This window comes from Phoca vitulina, unplaced genomic scaffold, assembly GCF_004348235.1.
Source record: "Phoca vitulina isolate PV1807 unplaced genomic scaffold, GSC_HSeal_1.0 scaffold97, whole genome shotgun sequence".
Lineage (NCBI taxonomy): Eukaryota > Metazoa > Chordata > Mammalia > Carnivora > Phocidae > Phoca > Phoca vitulina.
In genome coordinates this window covers 421050-448761 of record NW_022589800.1, presented here as the reverse complement: position 1 = coordinate 448761, position 27712 = coordinate 421050, and the positions used below count along the sequence as shown (strand labels likewise).

The 27712-nt window shown below is 43.6% G+C and overlaps 1 protein-coding gene across 2 annotated transcripts; it reads left to right on the top strand.

The window, feature by feature from the left end:
• The first annotated feature begins 196 nt into the window (after window positions 1-196).
• LY9 (lymphocyte antigen 9) lies at window positions 197-27445 on the top strand. Of its 2 annotated transcripts, XM_032397288.1 has the most exons (10): window positions 197-608; window positions 4752-5081; window positions 14715-14990; window positions 15492-15821; window positions 17039-17308; window positions 19144-19245; window positions 20176-20229; window positions 23343-23611; window positions 23984-24055; window positions 26944-27445. In XM_032397288.1, the coding sequence occupies exons 1-10, from the start codon at window positions 485-487 to the stop codon at window positions 27043-27045; spliced, it is 1929 nt and encodes a 642-aa protein (XP_032253179.1). In that variant the 5' UTR covers window positions 197-484; the 3' UTR covers window positions 27046-27445. The 2 variants fall into 2 exon arrangements, with proteins under 2 accessions (XP_032253179.1, XP_032253180.1); XM_032397289.1 differs by lacking the exon at window positions 17039-17308.
• The last annotated feature ends 267 nt before the right edge of the window (window positions 27446-27712 follow it).

The following is a 27712-nucleotide window of genomic DNA, read 5'->3' as shown; positions in this document are numbered from 1 at the left end:
ACCTCCCCGGGGAAGCACTGCCAGTCTCACCGGGGGCTCTCGGCAGCCTCAAGTCCTCATCAACCGTCGACGGAGACCTCAGGTCCTTGCTGGGTTTGGGCTGGCAGTCTCCCTGGCTCCTTGTCTCGAAGCCTTTAGCTCACAACACAATACCCAGCTCCTGGCAAAAGGAGCTGGGGGAGGGGGAGAGAGAGACACGGAGATGGAAGACACAAACTTCTGTCACCTAATCTCAGAAGTGACAGCTTCTCACTGCTGCCACATTCTACTCAGCAGCAGCAAGCCAGGATACCCACCCCACACTGAGAAGAGGCGACTACAAGGGCACCCGGCTGGCTCCGTCGGTAGAGCAAGCGACTCTTGATCTCGGGACCCCTTCACCAGCCCGACCAAGTGGGAGGAGTCTGTGGTGCCGGATACAAACAAGGCTCCCTGAGACGCACAGGCGCACAAGCGGAGAGTCTGTGGTAAGTGCTTCCTCATCATGGCAGGCCCAGCGCGACACCCAGATGACTGGGCTCTACGGCCCTTCTCCAGTAAACTGCAGAAGACCAAGCCACACATACCCTCTTCCTTTCTCTGGACCCGTCTCCTCTTCCTGCTCATGGGTAAGTCCCCGTCATGGCCACCACCGCTTGCTAGTGGTGTCCCTCTGGGGCTGGTCACTTTGTTTGCTGGGGTTCTTATTGGTAAAATCAGGAGACTCCTCTCCTTGTGGTAATTCTTCTGCGGGCTCCACCGTATTCCTCTGTGTGTGTGTGCATATGCACAGTCACTCACCATGAGTAGGTGACATTCTAGCCCCCGTCTCAAATAACTCTGGGCTCAGACTATGTTCCTCTCACTCTGACATTTTCCTGCTAAGAAACACCGAGTGATGAGTTTGTTCCCTGTATAATGTGGATAAAATCCACAGAGAGACACAGGAAATGCTGATGACAAGCCACCCCCTTTCCTAGGGACACATAGAAATGCTGGAGCTTCTTTCTACGTCTGCCATGTTTATCATATATCCCAAACAGCAGGCTTCCCTGGGGATCTGGAGATGGTCTGGTGGCCCTGGGCTAGGTAGCTTTCTCTGAATGTCCTTTTCTCCCCACATCTTACCTCCCCATCAAGGCCCAAGTCCGGCTAGTTTCTGGGAAATGTCTCTCAGCAGCATGGCCAGTGGGCAGAGCTGACCCAGTACCCCAGGAAGGGTCTCAGCCACCTGGTACAGTGACATCTACTGTCCCTCTGGGAATCCTGTTTTTCCCAGGACCTTGGAGGACAGCACTGGTAGCCTAGGGACCTGAGAGCAGTGGGGGCTGGAGGGGTGAGCATTGAGGGAAGCTCTAGAAGAACTCCCAGATGCATGTACAGGGGCGGGGCGTAGACTCTGGGGCTGGGTTACAGTCTGATCTCTTTTCATTTTCCATCTCATCTTTGCTCACCATAGAAACATTACAAGCATCATGGCTCCTTATATCCATACCCAACTCTTGGGGTGCTTCCTGATTGTGTTGGATCAACCTGAAGTTCACCAATCTAATGTCACCCAAGCTTCAGATGACCAACAAGTAAATTTCAAGGCAAAGAGGCATCTCCCTCTGTCTAACTCCACCAACTGGGGATGACCTCAAACTTCACTGTTTTGGTCTAGCAGGGAGTTTTGGTTTTTTTTTTTAAGATTTTATTTATTTATTTGAGAAAGAGAGAGAGAGAGCAAAAGAGTGGGGTGGGGTCAGAGGGAGAAGCAAACTCCCCACTGAGCAGGGAGCCCAATGCGGGGCTTGATCCCAGGACTCTGGAATCATGAGCCGAAGGCTGCCGCTTAACTGACTGAGCCACCCAGGTGCCCCAGCAGGGAGTTTCTTTGATGCTTTTGTGTCTCCAAGGAGTGGTTTCAGGAACTTAGGAGGCAGTAGGGTGGAAAGTCCTTCCACTTCAGTATGTCAAGGAGCAAGAACGTCCTGTCCCCGTTTTGGGGAGCAAGAATTCCTGTCCCCTTCAAGGTCCTTTTAGCTGGACTAAGAATCAAATTGACATAAGACAGATCAACAGGAAAAAATCAAATTTAATAGCATATATATGGGGAATCCACACAGACGTGGAAATTTCAAAGACCATCAGGCAAAATGAGGTATTTATGTCATCCAAACTAAGGAGAAGGGGGCAAGGGGTCTGGGACTTCAGAGGGAAGGAATGTAGTTCACAGGGCAATGCAGAGAAGAACAGATGTTGGGTAATTAGGTGTTTCCCCTGCCATGCAGATGGGTCACGCAGACAAAATTCAGATAAAATTCAGATAAAATTCAGTAACCCTTATTCTGGGAAAGACCTCCCATTTAGATTCTTCTGTGTGGTTAAGGGAGGGGCAAAAGTTTCTCTTGAGCCCACAGGGTCTCAATTGCCTTCAGCTCAGAATAATCATGCCCAAGTGGCCCACCTTGGAGCAGCCTGTCCTTTGCCCCTACAAGTACCAGAAACATTTGAAATTAAATCTTTGCTCCATTATTTCCTAGCTGTGTGAGCCTCTGTTTCTTAAATGTAGAATGTGATTAGTAAGATGTATCATGCAAGACTCTCTTATAGATTAAAAACGATATCTGTAAGCAAGCGCTTGGCACATAGTTGGTGGAAGCTGATTGTTACAATAATCACTAAGTGCATTATTTGGAAACTACTAAAGGCGGGGAAGCCAAATTCAGTTATCACAATCATTGAGCACTCTTATTATTTGCCAAATGGCGTAGTTCAAAATAAGATGGCTGATACCAGGGACTCCTGTCACTATACTGGGAGTCATGTAGCATTGTTTACTGCAACGATAACAGGATTTGACCCATATGAACCACATACCACTCCCATTGCTGACAGTCTGTGTGCCTTTGCTTATCTTTGATGTGAGGAGAGATGGGTGCAGTCGTAAGTGCTCAGCCAAGATTCAGGACCTTCTGGGGTCCTAGGATGGAGGGTGTCAACGCTCTTGGCCTCCACATTCTGGGGCATCATGTACATGGAATCTGGGCTCTGCAGCTGACCAACCCCGTCATCTCAGCAAGTGGCTAAAACTCTCAAAATTTTAGCTCCTCGTCTGTAAACAGGAGCTAATTTTCAGGTAATTTTGAGGATTGAATGAGGTAATTTCTACAAAGTACTAATATGTCATAGCAATCACAAACAGTATCTTCCAGATGGGAAGATCTCTCTTTCAGGTAGCTTCAAACCAGCATCGCACCAACCCAGTTTCTGCTTTCTGACTGCCTCCAGAATCCCCCTGAACTGACCTAGCCTAGCTTGTCCAAGGTCCCTAGCCCTGCGTCCTCCTAGCTGCCTCTCTACAAGGTCCAAGTTCTTGACCGATATGGCTAGAGAATCCCCCCCCAGTCCCTGGCCCTGCACCAATCTGCACCAATCTAGGTGTCTCTTCTATGTGTCTGCATAACTCTGTACCCTCTGGGCCTTCAGAGCACACCTCAGTCTCTTTCCATCCCTCCAGGCTGTGCTTCAGCTTTTCCTCTCTCTCTAACATTTTCATTTTTTTGTAAAGATTTTATTTATTTATTTGACAGAGAGAGAAAGACACAGTGAGAGAGGGAACACAAACAGGGGGAGTGGGAGAGGGAGAAGCAGGCTTCCCGCGGAGCAGGGAGCCCGATGTGGGGCTCAATCCCAGGACCCTGGGATCATGACCTGAGCTGATGGCAGACGCTTCACAGACTGAGCCACCCAGGCGCCCCTCTCTAACATTTTCTACTTACTTTTCCACCCAGATTCCTGGAGTAATCTGGGTCCTGAACCCATCTGATTTGATTTGGAATTTTCAGAGGACTCTCCAGAGCCTCAGAAGTCCTTGAATCTGGGAATCCAGGCTGGGGTCACCCAGCAGACACTCACAGGGCCCCTGCAAGCAAATGAGCTGCCTCGACCGATCCTGGGCCTGTGGAAGCCATGGTAACAATGTTTATCAGGGATCTTGGTCTTTCCCGAGATGAGGAAATCAGGAGCGGAATCCATGCTACTTCACTATTCCCAACCCCAAACCTTGTTCCTAAGGACAGACCAGATTTCCTTGGCCAAGGCAAAGCCAGTCTGAGATCCCCTGGACAATGAGGAAAAGGAAGAGTGAGATAGAGATGAGAAATGCTCCTTTTGTGGCCGACATTTTATTATGAAAATTTTTGAACACAGAGAAAACTTGAAAGAATTTTGCACTAACACGCATGTGCTTCCCACCCTGGCTCTACCATTACTTTCACTTCACTTCCCTTCTCACACACCTGTCCATCTATCCACCCTTCTAGCCATCCATCAACCCATCTCATTTTTTACAAGATGCTCCTTTTTTACTTCTTTTTTTCTTTATGATTTACAGCAACCTATTTTTATTCAATCTCTACCATATCCCTAAAGGAAGATAGTATAGGTGTGAACATTTCTGTTTTATAGATGAGTAAACTGATTCTCAGGGAAATTCAAAAATTCACCCAAAGTCACCAGGCTAATTTCCTCATTGGGACAGAAACCCAGAAAGTCTGTTTTACTGATTATTGTAGATGCGTTTGCGGGATAGAGTGTTTTGTAAGTGAGGGAATGAATGAATGATTCTGCTGGGCAACAAGCCTAGAGGGAGGAGGGCAGGAATTCCATTTCATTTCTCAACCTCTGACATTTATTTCCAATATGTTTTTATTGAATGAATGAATGAATGAATGAATGAAGGCTGAGGAGTCCAGCTGCTCCTCCAAGTCCCTCTTCTGTCTCTGCAGGGCTAGGAGCCTCTGGAAAGGACTCAACCCCAACAGTGGTGCCTGGGATTCTAGGGCGTTCGGTAACTTTCCCCCTGAACATTTCAGTAGACACAGAGTTTGAGCACGTCACCTGGAATGGTCCCCAAGGTGCTCTTGCTTTAGCAACTGCAGAAGGAAAGATTTTCTTTATGGTCAAAAGCTACCAGGACCGACTAACCATCAGCTGGAACAGTTTCTCCTTGTCTCTCAGCAACCTGACTTTGGAAGATGCAGGATCCTACAAAGCCCAGATAAACCGAAAGACTTCTACATTCACCACTGACAAGGAATTTATGTTGCATGTCTATGGTGAGTTCCAGAGAGCTTCTGTGGGTTTTTATCATTTATTCATTTATTTATTTATTTATTTATTTATTTATTTATTTATTTAAGATTTTATGTATTTATTTTGAGAGGAGGCGGGCAAAGGGAGAGAGAGAATCTGAAACAGACTCCACCGGGCTCAATCTTATGATCCCAGATCATGACCTGAGCTGAAATCAAGAGCTGGGTGCTCAACCGACTAAGCCACCCAGGAACACCTGATCTTTTTTTTTTTTTTTTAAAGATTTTATTTATTTATTTGAGAGAGAGAGAATGAAAGACAGAGAGCACATGAGAGGGAGGAGGGTCAGAGGGAGAAGCAGACTCCCTGCTGAGCAGGGAGCCCGATGTGGGACTCGATCCCGGGACTCCAGGATCATGACCTGAGCCGAAGGCAGTCGCTTAACCAACTGAGCCACCCAGGCGCCCCAACACCTGATCTTTTATTTGTTTTTTAAGATTTGTTTGTTTGTTTGAGAAAGTGAGAGAGAGAGAGAGCACGAGCAGGGGAGAGGGACAGAGGGAGAGGGACAAGCAGACTCCCTACTGAGCATGAAGCTGGACGTGGGGTTCAATCCCAGGACCCTGAGATCATGACCTGAGGCAAAGGCAGAGGCTTAACTGACTGAGCCACCCAGGTGCCCCTGATCTTTTATTTTTAAAAGCAGATTTTTTTCTCCCTAGGTGTTTATCTCTCTAGGACAAATAGGACTACCATGTTGGTCCTTTTCACCCAGTTCCATAAATACAAATGTCAGAGTGAAAACAGAGCCAAAATATTTTTAAGAGCCATTTGTATTTCTTTTCTGCAACTCTTTTAATATCCTTTACCCATCTGTACCAGCTTGCTAGGGTTGCCATAACAAAATACCACAGACTGGGTGGTTTAAACCATGGAAACTTACTTTCACAGTTCTGGAGGGTGGAAGTCCAAGATCAAGCTGTCAGCAGGTTGACTTTCTTCTGAGACCTTGCTATTAGGCTTGCAGATAGTCGTCTTTTTGATATGCCCTCATATGGTCGTCCTTCTGTTTTTGTCATTTGTCTCCTAATCTCCTCTTCTTATAAGGACACCAGTCATTTTGGATTAGACCATTCTAATGACCTCATTTTAACTTAATGACCTCTATCTCCAAATATAGTCCTATATCCAAATAAAATCATGTTCTGAGGTACTGGGAATTAGGGCTTCAAGATATGAACTTTGGGAAGACACAATTCAGCCTTTGGCAGCATATTTCTTTCAGATAATTTGACCTTTTTTATTGATTTGTTGAGTGCTCTGCATATGTTAAAGAAATGGAATTATATGCAGCGAATAGAAATAGAATGAATGAACTCAATATGTACCGACATACAACAATTTCCAACATATATTGTTAACTTTTTAAAAATTCCAGCATAGTTAACATACAGTGTTATATTAGTTCCAGGTGTACAATATGGTGATTCAACCCTTCCATACATCACCTGGTGCTCATCATGAGAAGCGTACTCTTAATCCCCTTCACTTAGTTCACCCATCCCCTACCCACCCTCTGGCAACCATCAGTGTGTTCTCTGTAGTTAAGAATCTGTTTTTTGGTTTGTCTTTTTTTCCTTTGTTCCTTTTGTTTCTTAAATCCCACATATGAGTGAAATCATATGGTTTTTGTCTTTCTCTGACTGACTTACTTCACTTAGCAAAATATTCTCTAGAACCATCCATGTTGTTACAAATTATAAGATTTCATTCCTTCTTATGGCTGACTAATATTCATATATATACACCATATCTTCTTTATCCATTCATCTATCGATAGACACTTGGGCTGCTTCTGTAATTTAGCTATTGTAAATAATGCTGTTACAAACACAAGGGTGCATATATCTTTTCAAATTAGTGTTTTCATGTTCTTTGGGTAAATACCCCGTACTGGAATTACTGGATCATATGTTAGTTCTATTTTTAACTTTTTGAGGAACCTCCATACTGTTTCCACAGTGGCTGCACTAATTTGCATTCCCACCAACAGTGCACGAGAATTCCTTTTTCTCCACGTCCTTGCTAACACTTGCTGTTTCTTGTGTTTTTTATTTTAGCCATTCTGACAGGTATGAGATGATATCTCACTGTGGTTTTGATTTGCATTTCCTTGATGATTAGTGATTATGAGCATCTTTTCATGTGTCTGTTGGCCATCTGGATGTCTTCTTTGGGAAAATGTTCATGTTTTCTGCCCATTTTTAATTGGATTATTTATTTTGGGGGTGTTGAGTTGTATAAATTCTTTATATATTTTGGATACTAACCCTTTATCAAATATGTCATTTACAAATATCTTCTCCCATTCAGTAGGTTGTCTTTTAGTTTTGTTGATTGTTTCTTTTGATGTGCAGAAGCTTTTTATTTTGATGTAGTCCCAACAGTTTATTTTTGCTTTTGTTGCCCTTGCCTCAGGAGACATATCTATAAAAATGTTGCTATAGCTAAGTTAGAGAAATTACTGCCTGTGCTCTCTTCTAGGATTTTTGTGGTTTCAAGTCTCACATTTAGGTCCTTAGTCCATTTTGAGTTTATTTTTGTATATGGTGTAAGAAAGTGGTTCAATTTCTTTCTTTTGCATGTAGCTTTCCAGTTTTCCTAACACCATCTGTTGACTGTCTTTTTCCCATTGCATATTCTTGCTTCCTTTGTCAAAGATTAATTGACCATGTAATCATGGGTTTATTTTTGGGCTCTCTATTCTGTTCCATTTATCTATGTGTCCATTTTGGTGCCAAACCATACTGCTTTGATTACTTCAGTTTTGTAGCATATCTTGAAATCTGGTATCAGGATAACTCCAGTTTTGTTCTTCTTTTTCAAGATTGCTTTGGCTATTCAGGTTCTTGTGTGGTTCCCTACAAATTTTAGGATTGTTTGTTCTAGTTCTGTGAAAAATGTTTTTGGTATTTTGATAGGGATTGCATTAAATCTGTAGATTGCTTTGGGTTACGTGGACATTTTAATAATATTTGTTCTTCCAATCCATGAGCGTGGAATATCTTTCCATTTATTTAGGTCATCTTCAATTTCCTTCATCAGTGTTTTACAGTTTTCAGAGTACAGGTCTTTCACCTCCTTGGTTAAATTTATTTCTGAGTATTTCATTATTTTTGGTGCAATTGTAAATGAGATTGTTTTCTTAATTTCTCTTTCTGCTTCTTCATTATTAGTGTATACAAATACAATGGATTTCTATATATTGATTTTGAATCCTGCAACCTTACTGAATTCATTTATCAGTTCTAGTAGTTTTTTGGTAGAATCTTTAGGGTTTTCTATACATAGTGTCATGTCATCTGCAAATAGTGAAAATTTTACTTCTTTGTTACCAATTTGGATGTCTTTTATCTCTTTTTGTTGTCTGATTGCTATGGCTAGGACACCCAGTACTATGTTGAATAAACGTGGTGAGAGTGGACATGCTTGTCTTGTTCCTGACCTTAGGCGGGAAGCTCTCAGTTATTCACCACTGAGTAAAATGTTAGTTGTGGGTTTTTTATATATGGCCTTTACTATGTTGAGGTATGTTCCCTCTAAACCTACTTTGTTGAGGATTTTTATAATGAATGGATGTTGTAGTTTGCCAAATGCTTTTTCTGTATCTATTTAAATGATCAAAAGGTTTTTATCATTCCTCTTGTTGATGTAGTGTACCATGTTGATTGATTTGTGAATATTGAACCACCTTTGCATCCCAGGAATAAATCCCAATCGATCGTGGTGAATGATTTGTTAAATATATTGTTGGACTCAGTTTGCTAATATTTTGTTGAGGATTTTGCATCTATGTTCATCAGAAATATTGGCCTGTAGTTTTCTTTTTTCTTTTTCTTTCTTTTTTTTTTTTTTTTTTGTAGTGTCTTTATCTGGTTTTGGAATCAGAGTAATGCTGGCCTCATAGAATGAATTTGCAAGCTTTCTTTCCTCTTTTATTTTTTGGAATAGTTTGAGAATAATAGGCATTAATTCTTCTTTAACTGTTTGGTAGAATTCAACTATGAAGCTGTCTGGTGCTGGACTTCTTTTTTAGGAGAGTTTTTTTTATTGTTGATTCTATTTCATTGCTGGTAATCAGTCTGTTCCTGTTTTCTACTTCTTTATGATTCAGTTTTGGGAGGTTATATGTTTCTAGGAATTCATCCATCTCTTCTAGATTATCCAATTTGTTTGCATATAATTTTTCATAATATTCTCTTATAATCCTTTGTATTTCTGTGGTGTGAGTTGTTATTTCTCCTCTTTTGTTTCTGATTTTATTTATTTGAGTCTCTCTATCTATATATCTCTTTCTCTCCCCCTCCCTGCCCCCCACACCCCCCCCGAGACTGGCTAAAGGTTTATCAATGTTGTTGATCTTTTCTTTTTTTAAAAAAAGATTTTACTTAGTTATTTGAGAGAGAGAGAGCACAAGCAGGGGGAGCAGCAGAGGGAGAGGGAGAAGTAAGCCCCCTGCTGAGCAGGGAGCCTGATGTGGGGCTCAATCCCAGGACCCCAGGATCGGGGGCAGACACTTAACTGACTGAGCCACCAGGCACCCCTGTTGATCTTTTCAAAGAACCAGTTCCTGGTTTCATTGATCTGTTCTGTTGTTTTTTAGCTTCTATTTCATTTATTTCTGCTCTAATATAGATTATTTCCTTCCTTCTACTGGTTTCGGGTTTTGTTTGTTCTTCTTTTTCTAGCTCCTTTAGGCATAAAGTTAGGTTGTGTATTTGAGATTTTTCTTGCTTCTTGAGGTAGGCCTATATTGCTCTAAACTTCCTTCTTAGAACAGCTTTTGCTGCATCCCAAAGATTTTGGACCACTGTGTTTTCATTTTCATTTGTCTCCATGTATTTTTTTATTTCTTCTTTGACTTCTTGGTTGACCCACTCATTGTTTAGTAGCATGTTATTTAACTTCCATGTATTTGTGTTCTTCCCAAATTTTTTCTTGTGATTGATTTCTAGTTTCATAGTGTTGTTGTCAGAAAAGATGCATGGTATGACTTTGATCTTTTTGAACTTGTTGAGACTTGTTTAGTGGCCTAGTATGTGACCTACTCTGAAGAATGTTCCATGTGCACTTTAAAAGAATGTGTATTGTACTGTTTTAGGATGAAATGTTCTGAATATATCTGTTAGATTCATCTGGTCCGATGTGTCATCCAAAGCCATTTGTTTCCTTGTTGCTTTTCTGTTTGGATTATCTATCCATTGATGCAAGTGGGGTATTGTACTATTGTATGGTGGGTTATCTACTATTGTATTACTATTAATTACTTCCTTTTCATTTGTTATTAGCTGTTTTGTGTATTTGGGTACTCCTATGTTGCATGCATAAATATTTACAATTGTTATATCTTCTTGTTGGATTGTACCCTTTATGATTATATAGTGTCCTTTTTTGTCTCTTGTTACAGTCTTTGTTTTAAAGTCTATTTTGTCCAATACAAGTATTGCATCCCCAGCTTTCTTTTCATTTCCACTAGCATAATAAATTCTTTTCCATCCCTTCACTTTCAATCTGCATGTGTCTTTAGGTCTGAAATGAGGCTCTTGGAGGCAGCACATAGATAGGTCTTGCTTTTTTATCCATTCTGTCATCCTATGTCTTTTGATTGGAGCTTTCAGTCCATTTACATTCAAAATAATTATTGATAGGTATGTACTTATTGCCATTTTGTTACTTGTTTATGGTTATTTTTGTAGTTATTCTCTGTTTCTTTTCTTGCTCTCTTGTATCATGGTTTGTTGGCTTTCTTTAGTGATATGCTTAGATTCTGTTCCGTTTATTTTTTGCATATCTATTACTAGTTTTGATTTGTGCTTGCCATTATAGGTTTTTATATAACATCTTCTCCATATAGCAGTCTATATTAAGTTGATGGTCACTTAAATTTGAACACATTTTTTACTCCTCTCCCTCCCACAGTTCAAGTATATGGTGTCATACTTTATATCCTTTTAGTGAATCCTTTGATTGATTTCTATAGATAAACTTATTTTTACTGCTTTTGTGCTTCCTACTTTTCTTACTCCCACTTCTGATCTTTCCTTTCCACTCAAAGAGGCCCCTTTAACATTTCTTATAGGGCTGGTTTAGTAGTCATGAATTCCTTTAACTTTTGTCTGGGAAACTCTTTGTCTCTCCTTCTATTCTAAATGGTAGCTCTTGCTGGATAGAATATTCTTGGTTGCAGGTTTTTTCCTTTCAGCATTTTGAATATATCATGACACACCCTTCTGGCCTACAAAGTTTCTGCTAAAAAATTAGCTCATAGCATTATGAGATCTTCCTTGTATGTAACTGTTTTCTCTTGCTGCTTTTAAAATTCTTTATCACTACTTTTTGCCATTTTAATTACTATGTGTTTTGGTGCGAACCTTCTTGGGTTGACTTTTGGGGGCTCTCTGTGCCTCCTAGATCTGGATTTCTGTCTCCTTCCTCAGATTCAGTAAGTTTTCAACTATTATTTCTTTAAATGAATTTTCTGCTCCCCTTTCTCTCTCTTCTCCTTCTGGAATCACTACATTGAGAATGTTATTACACTTGATGGTGTTGCTGAATTCCCTAAGTCTATTTTCAGTTTTTATTATTTTTTTCCTCTCTCCCATTCAGCTTGATTGCTTTCCATTACTCTGTCCTCTAGGTCACTGATTCATTCACCTGCTTCTTCTAGTCTACTTTTTATTCCATCTGTGTATTTTTTTTAAGATTTATTTATTTATTTTAGAGAGAGAGAGAGAGAGATCATGAGTGGGAGGGGCAGAGGAAGAAGAATCTCAAGCAGACTCCATGCTGAGCATGGAGCCCAAAGTGGGGCTCACTCTCACGACCCTGAGATCACAACCTGAGCTGAAAGCAAGAGTCGGATGTTTAACTGACTGTGCCACCCAAGTGCCCCTCCATCCAAGTATTTTTAATTTCAGTTATTGAGTTCTTCGTCTCTGCTTGGTTCTTTTTTATGTTTTCTATTTCTTTTTTAAAGGTCTCACTGAGGTCCTCCACTCTTCTCAAGTCCAGTGAGTATCTTTATGACCATTACTTGAAATTCTCCATCCAGCATATTACTTATCTCAGTTTCTTTTATCTCTGTTGCCATGAGTCTGTCCTGTTCTTTCATCTGGGATATATTCCTCTTTCTCCTCATTTTGTCTAATTCTCTGTGTCTGTTTATTTTTTTTTATTAACATATAATGTACTGTTTGTTTCAGGGGTAAGGTCTGTGATTCATCAGTCTTACATAATTCACAGTGCTCACATAGCACATACCCTCCCCAATGTCCATCACCAGCCACCCCATCCCTCCCATCTGTGTCTGTTTATATGTGGTAGGAAAGTCAGTTGTGTCTCATGCTCTTGAAAGTAGTGGCCTTATAAAGAAGAGGTCCTGGAGTGCCCTGAAGTGCAATGTTCCCATTCACCAGAAATTGGAGCTCTAGGGGTGTCTCCTATATGTGTTGTGTATGCCCTACTGGTGTGGCTGAGACAATTTTGCCTTCAGTCCAGTCATCTGCAATGACATCCTTGCTTGTTGTGGGCAGGGTTTGGTCCTTGTGTTATTAGTGGGCCAGTCTAGGGCTGCCTGGGCTTGAGTTGAGTCAGACCAGGCATTTGCCAGAGATGCAATAGCACTGAATACAGGGTGCTTTCCTTGTTTTGTTCCCTGAGAAGCTTTCATTGGTGGGCAAGGCCTGCACTCAGACCAGATGTCTGCCCTTAGCCCATTGCTAGGGCAATGGTTGAACTCGTGTGTGTGTGTGTGTGTGTGTGTGTGTGTGTGATTATCTTCCCTTCTCCCTGGGACAGGAATCACTTTGGAGTGGTGCTGGCCCCTGCTGGCACTCCTTGCACACTGCCAGGTTTGTGGCACCACTTTGGGTGGGCTTTGGCCAGGGTGCATTGGAGGGGGCAGGACCACAGGAGAACTCAGGGGCAAGCTGGGCAGTGTTATCAAGGTTTGCGCTAGTGGGCTGCAGGAGGGGACCCATAGCAAATGGGACCCAGGCAACCTGGGTTGGAAGGGGCAGATCTGCAGAAGTGGGGGTTGGGTGGAGTGCAGGGTGTCTGGTGTTAGCAAGGTGTGTGCAGGTCTGCTGTGGGAGGCGACCTGGAATGGAGGCATGACTGGAAGGGGCATGTCTACAGGAAAATGTGGGGGTCGAGGGTGCTATTAGCAAGTTACGTATTGAGTTGGCACTGCACTGGTTCCCACAGGTATCCATGTGTCTAGGCTGGGCAGGGGGGGCAGGGGAGGGAAATGATGTCCTTCAACTCCTTTGTTCCTGGAGAAGTCTCCCAATGATCTCTGCCATTCCAGCACATGCTCTGAGATTAGTAAACAAATCTCCTTCCCATATATTCCAGGTGTTTTTCAAACTGCTGCTTCTATGCTGTTTGTTGTGCTGCCTCTTTAAGGGCAGGGATTCAGTTTCCTCTCCCCCTCCCAGAGCCCAGCCAGCTGAATTTTAAAGTTCCAGGTGTTAAGCCCCGCTGATTATAAGAACTCATGAAATTAGGCCCCTCTGGTTTTTCAAAACCAAATGTTATGGGGATTCATCTTCCCTGTGTGAGAGTCTGTTTCTGTCCCTCCTCTGCACCCACACCATCTCTCCCTCCCATGGACAGTCCTATGGGTCCATTTAGCTCCCAGCTGCATCTCTGCCTTTCCTACCCTCTTTGATGTGACCTCTTCTATATGTTTAGCTGTGGAGCATTTGTTCTGGCAGTCTTCAGGTCATTTTCTGGGTTATTTACATTGATGTGGGTGTTATCTGGTTGTATCCATGGGACAAGTGAGCTTAGGGTTCTTCTACTCTGCCATCTTCGCCAGAAATCCAATGTATTATTAAATTTTAGAGGGTTCAGGACAGTATAAATATAGTATACTATCATGTATGTATCTATACCTAGAATATTTCTAGAAAGATCAATAAGAAATTCGTAACAGTAATTCCTGGGGAGAGGAAATAGGTAGCTGGAGACAAGAAAGCTTGCTTTTTTAATTATGTACACTTTTTTGTATCTTTTCAATTTTATGTATTACCAATTCCTCCAAAAAAGCAAACTTAAACACACACACACACACACATACACACTGTGGATAGAGGAAATGGAACAAAGGGAAAGGAAAAGATCAGGAAGAAGGTCTGGAAGCACAACGGTCATAAATTCAGACTAAAAGGCAAAAGCAACTCAAATTCTAGAGGCAGAGCTCCCTGTTCCACAGTGTTTGGGACTGCCTCATTTATCTATTTATTCACCAAACACTCAAGAGAGACTTTTATGGGCCATTCAGGTGTTAGATATTCAGACACAGGCATTGGCCCTGTCCTCAAGTAGTTCATATACTGATGTGGGGCGAGAGGAGTAATCACACTAGTGTCATGTTGAGTCACGGAGATAACACCTATACAGGATTTATGGAAGTGTAGAAGAGAGGCACTCGGTCTAGGCTGCAGTGGGAAGCTAAGAGAAAACTTCCCCTGGAACAGGTATTCTGGCTTCTTCCTTCTATCCCTAGGTCTTCTATCATCACCGCCGTCTCCCAGCCCTTTCCTGCTGCAGCAAGGGTCTGAGTAATCTCCTCATTGCTGTTGTCCCTACAGAGCAGGTGCCGGAGCCTCAGGTCATCATGAAGTCTGTGAACATGTCTGATAGTGGCTCCTGTAACATTACCTTGATTTGCTTTGTGGAGAGGGCAGGGACAAGTGTTCTGTACAGCTGGACCCTGAGGGACGCCCAAGCTTCTGAATCCCATGAGGGCTCCACTTTCATCATCCACTGGAGGCTGTGTGACCCAGACCTGCCATACACCTGCACAGCCAGGAACCCAGTCAGCCAGAACACCTCCAGCCCCATCCACGCCCGGCAGTTCTGTACAGGTACAGGCTCCACTTAGGCCCTCCAGGGGATTCCAGAAATGGTCTGAGCAGCTATGAAGTTTAAACCGCCAGGGTCCTGGCAGGACACAGGTGGAGTGGGGAAGAAGACAGGCTTGAAGAACTCTTGTTCTCTACCCTCCAGGGCCTGAAAGAGACTGGCAGGGCACTTGGGAACTCCCAGGGAACTGTGAAACTCTAAGGGTAGAGCAAGGGAAGGGAAGAGAATATGGATGAAGAGATCTAGTCTGTTCTTTGTTTGGGTGGAGGTATCTCCTGAGGTCTCCTCAGAAGGACAGGGAGGGTGAGAGAGGCCTGAGTATGCAAAAGGCAGAGCCAGGTGCATATCTGTCCATGACAAGTGTTCATGGGATGCCTCATCAGAGGAAGGGAAAGGAGGTGTGGGCAGGAGAGCCTATGGGGCTTCCATCTCCTTCAGGCAGGCTGAGGGTTAAGAGAAGAGAGCCAATGACTGAAGCCACAATGTTTCATCTCTGACTGCAGCTCCAGGAGCCTCCAGAGGAGAGTCAATGGGGGAGATGGTGGTGGGGATCCTGGGGGAGTCAGTCACCCTGCCCCTAACACTCTCGGCCAGTCACTCCGGAGAGAACGTCATCTGGATGTTTAACACATCTATTATCAGCAAAGAGCAGAAAGAAGCAGCAACAGCTGATCCATTCATTAAGTTCAAGGATCCCAACAAGAACTCTAGCCAAGACTACTCCCTGATGATTGGCCAGCTAAAGATGGAGAATGCTGGCCACTACTATGCCTATGTGTGCTCAAAGGCCTCCGGAGTCATCAGCACAAAACACATCACCCTGCTCGTCTATGGTGAGTTTCTGAGCAGAGCACTCATCATTAGATTCCTTCCCTGAGATGTTTCTCCTCTTTGCTGCTTTCCCTGCCTCCCTCCTCCCTCGAGCCTCTCTTCCTACCAAAATACCTCAGATCACTAGGACGGCTATTGAGTCCAGACCAGTCAACTCACAGGAGGAAAAATTTCCAGCCAGCAGTTGGGCAAAATCTACCTGCCAAGGTCCCCCTTTTACTAAGTTTCCAGTTAATCTCCACCACCCAACCTTCAGTACTTGCTCCTGTCCTCCTGCATTGCTTGTCAGGTGGGTCTCAGAACTCTTCAACCCGCATTTTTATAGAATATAAGGGCACAGCTGGCTGGAGTGGACTCAGAGAAGACTGAGGAGAAAGGCTTTAGTGTCCAAAGACCCTATGACCTCCACGAGGGACGGTTGCTTGGCTCTCCCGAGTGTGAGGGACAGAACTTGCAGTCTTCTCCTCAGGCTTTGGCCTCGCAGGAGCTTGTCTTGACAGTTGGGCTTACATTTGCCAGCTCCTTCACCTGTACCATCCAGACATGGTCATCACATCCCCTGTCTGGGTTTGCTGGTGTCTAAGTATCTGTGAAGAATCACTGTGCGTGGTCTTGTTAAAATATGCTGGAAGTCAGCTAGTCCACATCTATAGCATACTGTGACTCAAATATTAAAAATAAGGCAAGAAGATTAAGTAAAAATAATAATAAACTGGGAACAACTGGAGCCAATGTTATATTTCTTTTAAAATTGCTAACATTTATTGAGCACTAACTCTATGTCAGCACTGCACTCACCTCTTTACACTTTATCTCCTGGATAAAAAACTTAGATGATGGAACCTCAACATGTAAGTCTTCAAGAGTCTTCAAAGCACATGGGACATTGTACTTACCTGTGTCGATGGGTTTGCTAGTTCTTCACAAGGTACTGTATAGAGTGATGTGGTATCTTTTTTTCCAGTTTTCATTAACTCCTCTATTTAACATCTGAGCATCAAACGCCCAAAGAGGTGAAGTGATATGTCTGAGATTTCATGACTACCAAGAGAAAGGCCAGGTGCACTCCAAAATGCCTGTGACTTCTGGAGGCACTTTCTCAGCCCTAATGCAGTGTCAACACACAACTTCATGAGTGTATTCTGGTTGAGTGAAGACATGGTGACTGCCCAGCAGGCAGACCTGACTCTGCATTAGGTCTGTCTTTCTCCTCACACAGGGAGATTGAAGAAGCCAAAAATTACCTGGCATCCTGGGCTTGCTGAGGATGGCATCTGCAGGGTCAGCCTGACATGCTCAGTGGAGGACAGTGGACACAATGTGACATATAGATGGACCCCCATACCGAAAGGAACCTTCGAGTCCCAAGGGGGACCTCACCTCAATGTCTCTTGGACAAGTGGTGAAAATCATCCCAACTTCACATGCATCACCAGCAACCCTGTCAGCAACAGCTCCCAGCAGTTTCTTTCCGGCAACATCTGTCCAGGTTACCCTTTATCTCTGCTCAGTCAGACCTCAGGGCCTTGGATGCTTGGGTCCAAGTGTTTGCATTCTGAGTGGTTCTTTATGAAGTGCAGTGAGGGAGTGTGGGCGAGAGTGCTTTAGAGTAGCATATTCCAATAGAAATATAATGGGAATCACACATGTAATTTACACTTTCTATTTTTTTTAAAGATTTTATTATTTATTTATTTGACAGAGAGACACAGTGAGAGAGGGAACACAAGCTGGGGGAGTGGGAAAGGGAGAAGCAGGCTTCCCACAGAGCAGGGAGCCCGACGTGGGGCTCAATCCCAGGACCCTGGGATCATGACCTGAGCTGAAGGCAGACGCTTAATGACTGAGCCACCCAGGTGCCCCTAATTTACACTTTCTAATAGCCACATTAGATAAAGCCAAAAGAAACAAGTAAAACTAACTTTAATAATATGTTTTATTTAACCCCCTAAATCCAAAATATCACCATTTTGGATTGTATTCAATACAATATCCTTAAGATAATTTACATTTCATGTTGTACTAACTTTTTGAATCCAGTATGTATTTTACACCAGCAGCCCATCTCAATTCAGATGCCAAATTTCCATGGGAGGTACTTGATCTGTATTCAGATTTCTTAAAAGTAACAGTTGAAAAAAATAGATTTACATATCCAAGTTTTTCCAAACCTACTTATCAGCTTTTCAATAAGGAATTGAATCGCCATATTTCAATTTCAATTTTAATTTTTTAAAAATCAAATAAAATAAGCAATTTAGTTCTTCAGTCATACTGGCCACATTCCAAGGGCTCATACCATGGCTTGTGGCTACCATACTTGGACAGCACAGTGTCAGGAGTTAGTGGAGATGAGTTGATAGAAATTGATAGGTTAAAGAGGGGCGCCTGGGTGGCTCAGTCATTAAGCATCTGCCTTTGGCTCAGGTCATGATCCCAGGGTCCTGGGATTGAGCCCGGCATCGGGCTCCTTACTCAGCGGGAAGCCTGCTTCTCCCTCTCCCACTCCCCCTGCTTGTGTTCCCTCTCTCACTGTCTCTCTCTGTCAAAAAATAAATTTAAAAAATCTTACCAAAAAAAAAAAGAAGAAATTGATAGGTGAAGGAATGCAGACCACAAAGGAACACAGACTGTGAGTGGAAGCTAGAAAGAAAGCCCTAGTGGCTCTTAATAGATGCCAGGCACTATTCTATCCTTGTGCATTTTAACACAATTAACTTCACAATAATCTTAGACAGCAAATACTCTTACTATTCTCCATTACATAAAGACACTGAGACTCAAAAAGGATAAGGGACTTGCCCAAGGTCACACAGCAGAAGCATGATTGGAACCCTGAGTTCTGTGCTCTGTTCTGCTCTAGAAGGAAGTAGAAAAAAGGAAGGTTTACCTAGGGTGACAATGCTAGGTCAGGCTGGCAGACGGATTTAGAGCCCTATTAAGTGGAATCTTGACTCTGTCTCGAGCCTAGAACTGCCCTTACACCATTTACAGAGAGGAGCAGTGTAGTGTGATGGATAAGGGTGTCCTAGGATCAGGCAGCCTGCATTCAAATCCTGTTCAGGTATTTAAAACTCTGGACACTGAGCAAGGCATAAATTTCTCTACCTCAGGACAGTGTCTGCCTTAAGTACTGCTATAACTTCTAGCCCAGAACAATGCCTGCTCAATAAATAGTTGCAGAATGAATGAATGAAAAGGCATATTTTCTGCAATAACATGAGATTTTAAGAGGCAGGTAGGATGACCATTATGCTTTGTCCATTGTTTGTTCCAATCTCCTTGTCATTATTTATATTAATATCATTCATTTCCTCTTCATAGGGCCTGAGAGAAACACAGAGCTTTACATTGGGCTCTCCTTGATGGCCTCCATCCTGTGCTTTGGGATCTTCATCTGGTGCATTTGGAAGCGAAAAAGACCGTGTGGGTTTCTGAGATCATTGGCACCTGCCAGCACTAGACCATATCCCTGGGACCTCTGGAGACTTGTCTGCCCTCTCATGATCCCCTCTTACCCCCACTCTCCCAAAAGTTCATTTCTTCTCAGAGTGATGGGGGGAAGGGCTGTTAGCTGGGACTCTAAATTTAGTTACAAATCCTTGAAACCTGACTCAAACTACCTTTAAAAGGGTGGGAGGGTGCAGGAGGTGCGATTTATTATTTTGAGACTCACATAATCAATCTGTGGGAAAGACAGGGAAGGAGCTGGCCTTAGGGACAAATGTTACCAGAGTCTCAAAAATCACCAGAGCCCTCCATCTCTCACCTTAACTTTTCTCTTTGAGCTGAGGGGCAGGGTGGGGGTGGGGTGTGCCACAACCCAGCAGTTGGTAGCTCCAGACTCACACCTACTAAGATATGCCACCAGGAAGAGAAAAAAGATGTTTCCCTCCAACTCGAAAGATCTCTGATTGGCGCAGCCTTGGGTCATGTGGCCATTGCTTGGACCAATCTCTGTGGCCAATGGGATTAGCTATTATGATTGGCAGCTCCCTCAGAATTTCATATTACAGGGGAAATGGAATAGTTCCCAGAAAGAGCATATTGGTTAGAACACATAGGATCCCTAGAACAATTCCTGCAAGACAGCAAACAAATCTGATGATTGGCTACCACAGAGGGGACAGAGGAATGGCAGGAGGGTCCAGGGCCCTCTCCTCATTTGAAGATGACCTTAGGACTCTGGTCACCCTGTCCCATGGGTTCCTAGTCACATCAGGGTTCATCTCCTCCCTAGAGCCTTTTTCTTGTCTTTGTCCCTGGAAATCTCTCCCTGTCTCCTTTGACACTCAGAATCAGACACCTCTGTCCTCACAGACCTATTGATAAACCTTCTGTATCTTGGTTTGTCAGGTTCAGACCCAGCCTCCAACTCCAGCCACGCTGAAACCCCAACAGACGCACCAGGTAATATCACCAATAATACAGGCTGTGGGGTCCCTGGGTCAGATGGAAGCTCCAAAGCCTGGCTATTTATTTGGTGTGATCTGCCAACCCGCAACATGAGCACCACCCAGGAGCTTGTTAGGAATGCAAATCTTGGGCACCACCCCAGATACTGAGCTCTAGCCTGCATCTTAAGGTGAATCATAAGCTTGTTAAAGTTGAAGAAGTACTGTGGTTTGGAGAAGGAAGGTGGTTTGGGGAACAGAAACCACAACGAGGACAGACTCAGGAAAGATGGTAATCAGAGCTAGGGGAGGCAGCCTGTCCTCTGGGGTCTCTAAGGTTCCTCGGGCATTATCATCACTTAAATGTGGCCTCCGGTGAGGATGGAGTTATTTTCCTCACTCCAAGAATGGAGGAACAAAGGCCAGATAGAATGATAGAAACTGTGGTAGGAGCAAAACTAAAACCTAATTAAAATTAAAACCCATGAGACTGTCTAGGACACCTATTACCCAAGAACATCACTGAGGCAGTGGTTTTCCAACTTTTAAAAAAGCTAAGGAATAAAAAAAAAAAAAAAAAAAAGCTAAGGAATGCTTTCTTCAAACAAAATACTGTGCAACACCCCAATAGCACAAAGTGTGCAAAAGTGGAACTGTCCTGATGGGTATTGGAGCGGTGAGCTGAGATGCCTGCATCTTACCACCCCCCTTTCCCATTGCTCAGTCCTCAATTACCACCCTGAACTCTAAGCTCTGGAGTTCTAAGGAATTCCCAAACTCCACCCACTGGGACAACCCTGCTATAAAAAAACCCAGGTAACCTCTCATGGAGGAGATCCCTCAAAGAGATGGAACAGAAGGAGTGATGGGTGGGATGGGTGGGATGCCAGCGGCTCAAGTAATCCAACAGTGCAGACTTTTCGGATGGGAAAATGTAATCAAGAGAAAGGGACCAAGAAGTGGGAATGAGGCTAAGTGTGGAGCTTCCCATCAGCTCCCTCCTCACAGCTGGGGGGCAGACCCTGGTCTCCCCCAGCCTGTGCCCTTGTTCCTTGGTGCTCTGGGCACAGGAGTAAGGAAGTAGGGACACCACTGTCACCCCTGCTCTTCCTCCCTCCCCAGCACCTTTCCTCAGCTCCCAAGGTCTGCTTCTTTAACCTCCCCAGCATCTCTCCAAAGTCTCCTCTTCTCTAGATCTTCTGTCACTGCCGAGGTTCATCATGTCACAATTCTTTTGTTTATTGAATAGGGTTTTTATATTGAAAAGTCATATATTCACATAGTATACAGTTTAATCTCCTTCTCAATCCCAATCTCCTGGTCCCCCCAAAAGGCCTTCATAATTAAGATGCATTTCAAAATCCTTTAGGGGTCTTTAATGCATTTATGGGCATTAAATATATTTGAGCATGTGTGTGTGTTTGTGTGTGTGTGTGTGTGTGTGTGTGTAGGTACCTTTCCTTTAATTACACATATGGGAGCAATCTATAGCATTTTCTTGAACCTTGCTTTTTTAACTTAAGAGAATATCCTAGTAATATTAACATATGTAAGACTGACTCCCATTTATTCCATCCTACAGATGTGCCTTAATTTATTTAACTAGTCCTCATTAACAGACATTCCCATTCCTTGTTAATTCTTCTCTAAAATAGTATACCAGTTTCCTGAATGGCCATTCCTTCCCCAGGGTTTCTCTCTTCTATCCCTTCTGCTCATCACTTTGCCAAGTCAACACTGACTGCTCTAAAACCATCAATGGCTCCTCATGGCCTTTGTCTGTTACTCAAAAGGCAATAAAACCTAGGGCCCAAGTGTATGTGTTCTGAGGTCAGATAGTCCTGTATTTGAATCTCAATTCTGCTCATTAGTGATCTTGGGCAATTCAATCTCTATGCATCAGTTTCCTTACCTACCTTGTAAAATATGTGCGCCCAATTCTTAGAGTTGCTGTGAGTACTGAGTGGGTCAGTGCCAACAGTGTGAACTCAATAGGTGGTAATTACTGTTATATTCTCATTCAGTATTTAACCAGACCACGCTTTACCTACTTTTTTCCTATGCAAATCCCATAGGGAGCAGTTTTGAGTATTAGTTAAGAACAACAGGAAAAAAAAAAAGAACATCAGGGACTAGGTTTCCAACATTCAAATCCTGACCCTACCACTTACTCAGGCAAATATTTAACCCTTATGTGCTCCAGTTTCCTCATCTGCAAAAAATATATATATATAGTTTTTGTTTTATGTGGTTTCATGCAGATTGAATAAGTTTATTAGTGAAAAGTATTTAGACTGGTGTCTGATACATACTAGGCACTTGGTAAGTGTAAGCCATTATTATTCTACACACAGAATGGGCTGCTTGCTGTGTCCCCAAAGGCAGCTAGACATGTACCTAGTGTGCCAACCAATTGTTCAATACAGACACCCATTCTGATTGTCCTACACCCAGTCCATTGCATCTGTTAAATATTTTGAATACCATCTTTTCCCAAAAGAAAGGGTTTCACACCTGCCCTTAATCATGCTGCTTCTTCAACGAAGAATAGCCTGTCACTCATCAAAATCCCACCCCTCCATCAAGGCCCACCTCAATCCCATCACTTTCATGAGCTCTTCTCTGCTTCCTAACCAGAGACCATGTCCTCACATTTTCCTCACACTTTTCATGTCACCCTCGCCAGAGCTGGGCTTGCATTCATTGATTTCTGTATGGATCTGACCCCCCGCTAGACAGTGTCCTCCTTCAAGAGCAGGTCAAATGACCTTTGTGTTTTCCCAGAGTATACACCATGGCACTTAGGATGGCTTAGCCAACAGAGCCAGTTTGGCTCACTGAGCATTGCTAAGTCCATCTCATGTCACACTCCATGAATGTTTACCAAGTGGAAATGAGTGAATGCTTGAAAGGAAGGAGGAAGGGAGAGTGGAATAGAGTCCCCTATGGGGAGACAGGAAAACAACCTCTCCTCCAGTTCTTTGGGCCTCACCTGGAGTAGAAGTCAGAGTAGGTTGGATCCTTGCACAAAACAAGAAGGAGGTGGGGGTTGGCACACTTTTTACCAAGCCCGCACAATGTGTTCAAAACTCACTGCTGGCCACCCACTATGCAATATGCTCTCCCAAGGGTGTCAGAAGCTGGACACTTTCCCTAAGACTGCCAAGCAAGAGCATAGGCCCACCTCCGACAGCAGTGAAACAACGGAGAAGAACCAGGAGAGGACTGGCACAGCCGAGGCTAGAAGACACCAGGAGTATGACTTGCTCACTCAGGAAAGCACTGGATCTGACTCATCATCTGAAGGGCAAGCAGAGTATGATCTCGTCACTCCGGAAAGCATGGTGCCTGCGTCTGTGGACAACACGGTGTATACGCAAGTGTTCCTCAACTTGCAGGTGAACTCTTTGGATCAGTACACCTTCCCTCCTCCTCTACTTCTAGGACCATCCAATATCCTGGATGACTAGTCCCTCCAAACTGGGGCCAGAACCAGCAGCACATGGGCAGATAATTGTAGCTCTATCCATGTTTACCAAACCTTGGGGTCCCTTGGAATGAAAGAGCTCATCCTCAGCTCCCAAGCTTGGGCCATTGATAAGGGAGATGTGAGCAACCAGAAGCAAGGTCCCCACTGCACTAAGGTAGCCACCACCCTCTGCGTGAAACCTAAACCTGATGGGGTGTCCCCTCTCCCTACGGGCTGAAGGTGAAACTCTGGAAAGCTCTCATCTGGTGATTATGGATAGTCTGATGTTGGTCTGTTACAGGGAAAGACCCCAGTTCCTGAGCAGAAAGAAAGTTCAGCCACAATCTACAGCTGTGTACAGACATCTCAGAAGGTGAGAACAATTTTCTCTGTATCCCAAGGCTCCTAAAGCAAAGAACTATTACACAGACCATTTTAACTGAACGTCTTAGATCCCCATGGCAAAGGAGCTTAGGTTCTCTCCACTATGCATCCCCCTGACACACTCCATGGTCAACAGACATGCTTAAACAAATATTTCTGATTCACATCTGTTTGGCCAAAGGCTGAACATTTCTAATTGATTTAATAATGTTTTATACTGATTATTAACACTGACCAGAATGAGAAGCTGTAAACACAAATACTGTATGATCTATATATATTTCTAAATCTACTTCTAACCCTAATCTTAATCCACCTCAATGGCAATTAGCCAATAGTCCAATGTCAAGATTTTTTGGAAAATGTGCTATTAACTACAACATATTGGTTTTATTGTGATGTTAAAAGATCCCTTAATGGTAGAATTTACCATTAAATAATAATAATAATAACTAACTTTCACATCAAGTTCATAAAACATTGACAAACATATTCTCATGTGATCCCTAGAACACCTCTACAAATGTATTGTCATCCACATTTTCTAGCAAAAGAAGCTGAGATTCACAGACGCTAATTTTGCCTAACACAGACAGTAGTTGGACTTTCAGGATTAAAAACCAGAAAGAGGGGTGCCTGGGTGGCTCAGTTGGTTAAGCGTCTGCCTTTGGCTCAGGTCATGATCCCAGGATCCTGGGATCCAGCCCCGCATCAGGCTCCCTGCTCAGCTGGGAGCCTGCTTCTCCCTCTCTCTCTGTCCCTCCCTCTACTTGTGTTCTCTCTCTCTCTCCCTGTCAAATAAATAAATAAAATCTTTAAAAAATATAAAAATACGGGGCGCCTGGGTGGCTCAGTTGGTTAAGCATCTGCCTTTGGCTCAGATCATGATCTCAGAGTCCTGGGATTGAGTCCCCCCTGTCGGGATCCCTGCTCAGTGGGGAATCTTCTTCTCCCTCCCCTTCTCCCTCTGCCCCTCCTGACCCAGCTCGTGCTCTCTCTCTCTCAAATAAAATCTTTAAATATATATGTGTGTGTATATATATATATAAAAGAAGAACCACAAAGAGTTTTAAAATAATCCTGAATAATCTTAACCAATTAACCTTGACCTGATTCTAGCTGCCGGCTCTGCTTTCACTTCCCTGAAAACATTGGGTCCATATATACTTTTGTTTTCAAATCTCTCCCAGAATTCCCTCCCTGTTTTTCCTCCTTGTTTTAACATGCTCAAACAAAATATTTTCAAAGATTTATTTACTTATTTTAGAGAGGGAGGGGCAGAGGGAGAGAGAGAATCTTAAGCAGACTCCCTGCTGAGCGCCGAGCCAGACGCAGAGCTCCGTTTCACCACCCTGAGATCATGACCGGAGCCGAAATCAAGAGTCAGATGCTTAACCGACTGAGCCACCCAAGCACCCCCAAACAAGATTTTAAAAAAAGAAAAACTCTCAAAGTTTTTCAGTTATACTACTTATCTGTGACTGATGAATCAATCAATAGATATTTATTGAACATCTTTTGTTTGCCCAGAACTAGGCTGAATGCTGTGGGGATTTAGATATATCTAAGGCACTATCCTTAACCTTGAAGACTGTTGTCTTACCTGGCTTTCAGTGGAGGAGGAGTGGAGCCAATTCAATCACCTAGAAGGGAAATGAAAACGCTCTACATACTACTTGTTAGGTGTGCAGTTCCCAAGGGTTTTCCAGATATTGGAAGTGGGAGATACCACTGCACTGAGGTAGACAGGAAAGCCTTCATGAAAAAAATAATTTGGATTGCACCTTAAAAGATGGATAAAATTTGCTCAGTACGCTTTTGTGCAGATATGCAGCCATCAACCGTCATCTACCTCATGTCCTGTCTTGTGAAATGTCACCTATGCTGAGCCAATAAGGTACTTCACCTGTGGCCTTGAGACCTCATCTGTACTTTTCACTATATTCCCAAAGCTGCTTTCTACTCCGACCTGGCCCTTTGTGTTTGGGCCAATACTGGTCAATCTTAAAGTCATGGACATCAGTCCCTACTCTGAGGTTCAGAATGGCTTTGAGTCACCTCTGGTCTGGTCAGTCCTGCATGGCTCCCATACCACCCGAAGGACTCCAGATCCCTGCAACCACCCTCATTCACAGTCTAAGTGGAAATGAATTGGAAATGAATGCATTTCTTCAGCCAAGGTCTTGACAGAATTTATCCCTTGCCTTCAGAATTTTTAGGACCACGAATCTTGATTCTGGGTCCCCTGAGGCTATCATTGTCCACTTGGTCAGGAAATTCTCAAACCTACTTTAGCCATTATTTTCTGACATGTGTCTCTGCATGATATCTCAAAGGTTTATGCTGTTCCCGAGCTATTCCTGACACCCTGCCTCCCCTCCTCTCTGCATCAGCTCACATCTCACCTGCTCCTCAGGGCCTTCTGTGAACAAGGAGTCCTCAGAACCCTGGGAACATGAAGGCCTACAAGTCTGGACCATTACTTTGATGCATAATCTCTACCACCTGGAATATCTTTCTACAGATGTTTGTCTTGCTTCTCCAGCCAGGACAGAGACTGAGCTCATTAGACAGTAGCTTCTTGAGAGCAAGGCCTTTTATTGCCATTTTTGTATTCCCTCAACCTGCTGCACTAAATCACCCTCTATCTCCCTTACAGAGAGCCTAGCCAACTTCCCAGCAGGAGGTTCTGCATAAATGCCTGCCATCAGCTTGATAGATTGTTCCATCCCTAGGCCAGTCCATATGACCTGACTACCTACAGCATGGACCAGTCTTAGCCTGGCCTGACCTCCCTCTCTCACCAGCACAGGGCCAAGGAAACCAGGGCCTCCCAGGCTTTATTAACCATATGCTTGTGTGTCTTTTGGCTCACAGGTGATGCCACCACCACAACAGAATGATCTTGAGTCTCCTGAAAGCTCTACCTATGAAAATTTCACCTGCAGAGAAAAGCAGCTGCTGCCTCTCTCCTTGTAGTTGGAGAGTCTGCTGGATGGTGTAGGGCCTGCGCTTTTACAGACAGAAGCACTTCAGAATTGTCTTCAGTGTCTCAAAGATGCGTGGGTTTCCCCCTCCCGCTTCCTTCCACCCCTGTGACTACCCAAGCCCATTAATAGATCAGACACAGGCTCCTTCTTGGAGTCCCCAGCCTTCAAGCTGTCCCTGCTCTGTCCGTCTCCTTGTGTGCTCATACAGTTTCCCCTCTCAGCTCAGATGCACCACCTCAGAGCTCAGCCAAGACTGGTCCAGTGTTGTTGAAAGGACTCTGGACCTTCACACCATCTTCTAAAGAGCTGCTAAAATGAATCCAATGGATATTCTCACACATGGACTCAAAGATCTATGTAAATCATGTCCACTGTAGTATCTTTTTAAATAAAAGGACAGAAATAACCTAAATGTCCATTTAGTAGGAATGTGGTTAAATGTGTGATAGTGCACCCATGTGACAACAAACCCTGCCACTTCTGTAAAGAAAGGAAAGACTGGGGCGCCTGAGTGGCTCAGTGGTCAAGCGTCTCCCTTTGGCTTGGGTGGTGATCCCAGGGGCCTACTTCTTCCTCTCCCTCTGCCATTCTCCCTGCTTGTGCTCTCTCTCTCTCTGTCAAATAAACAAATTAAATCTTAAGGAAGGGGGGGGGGG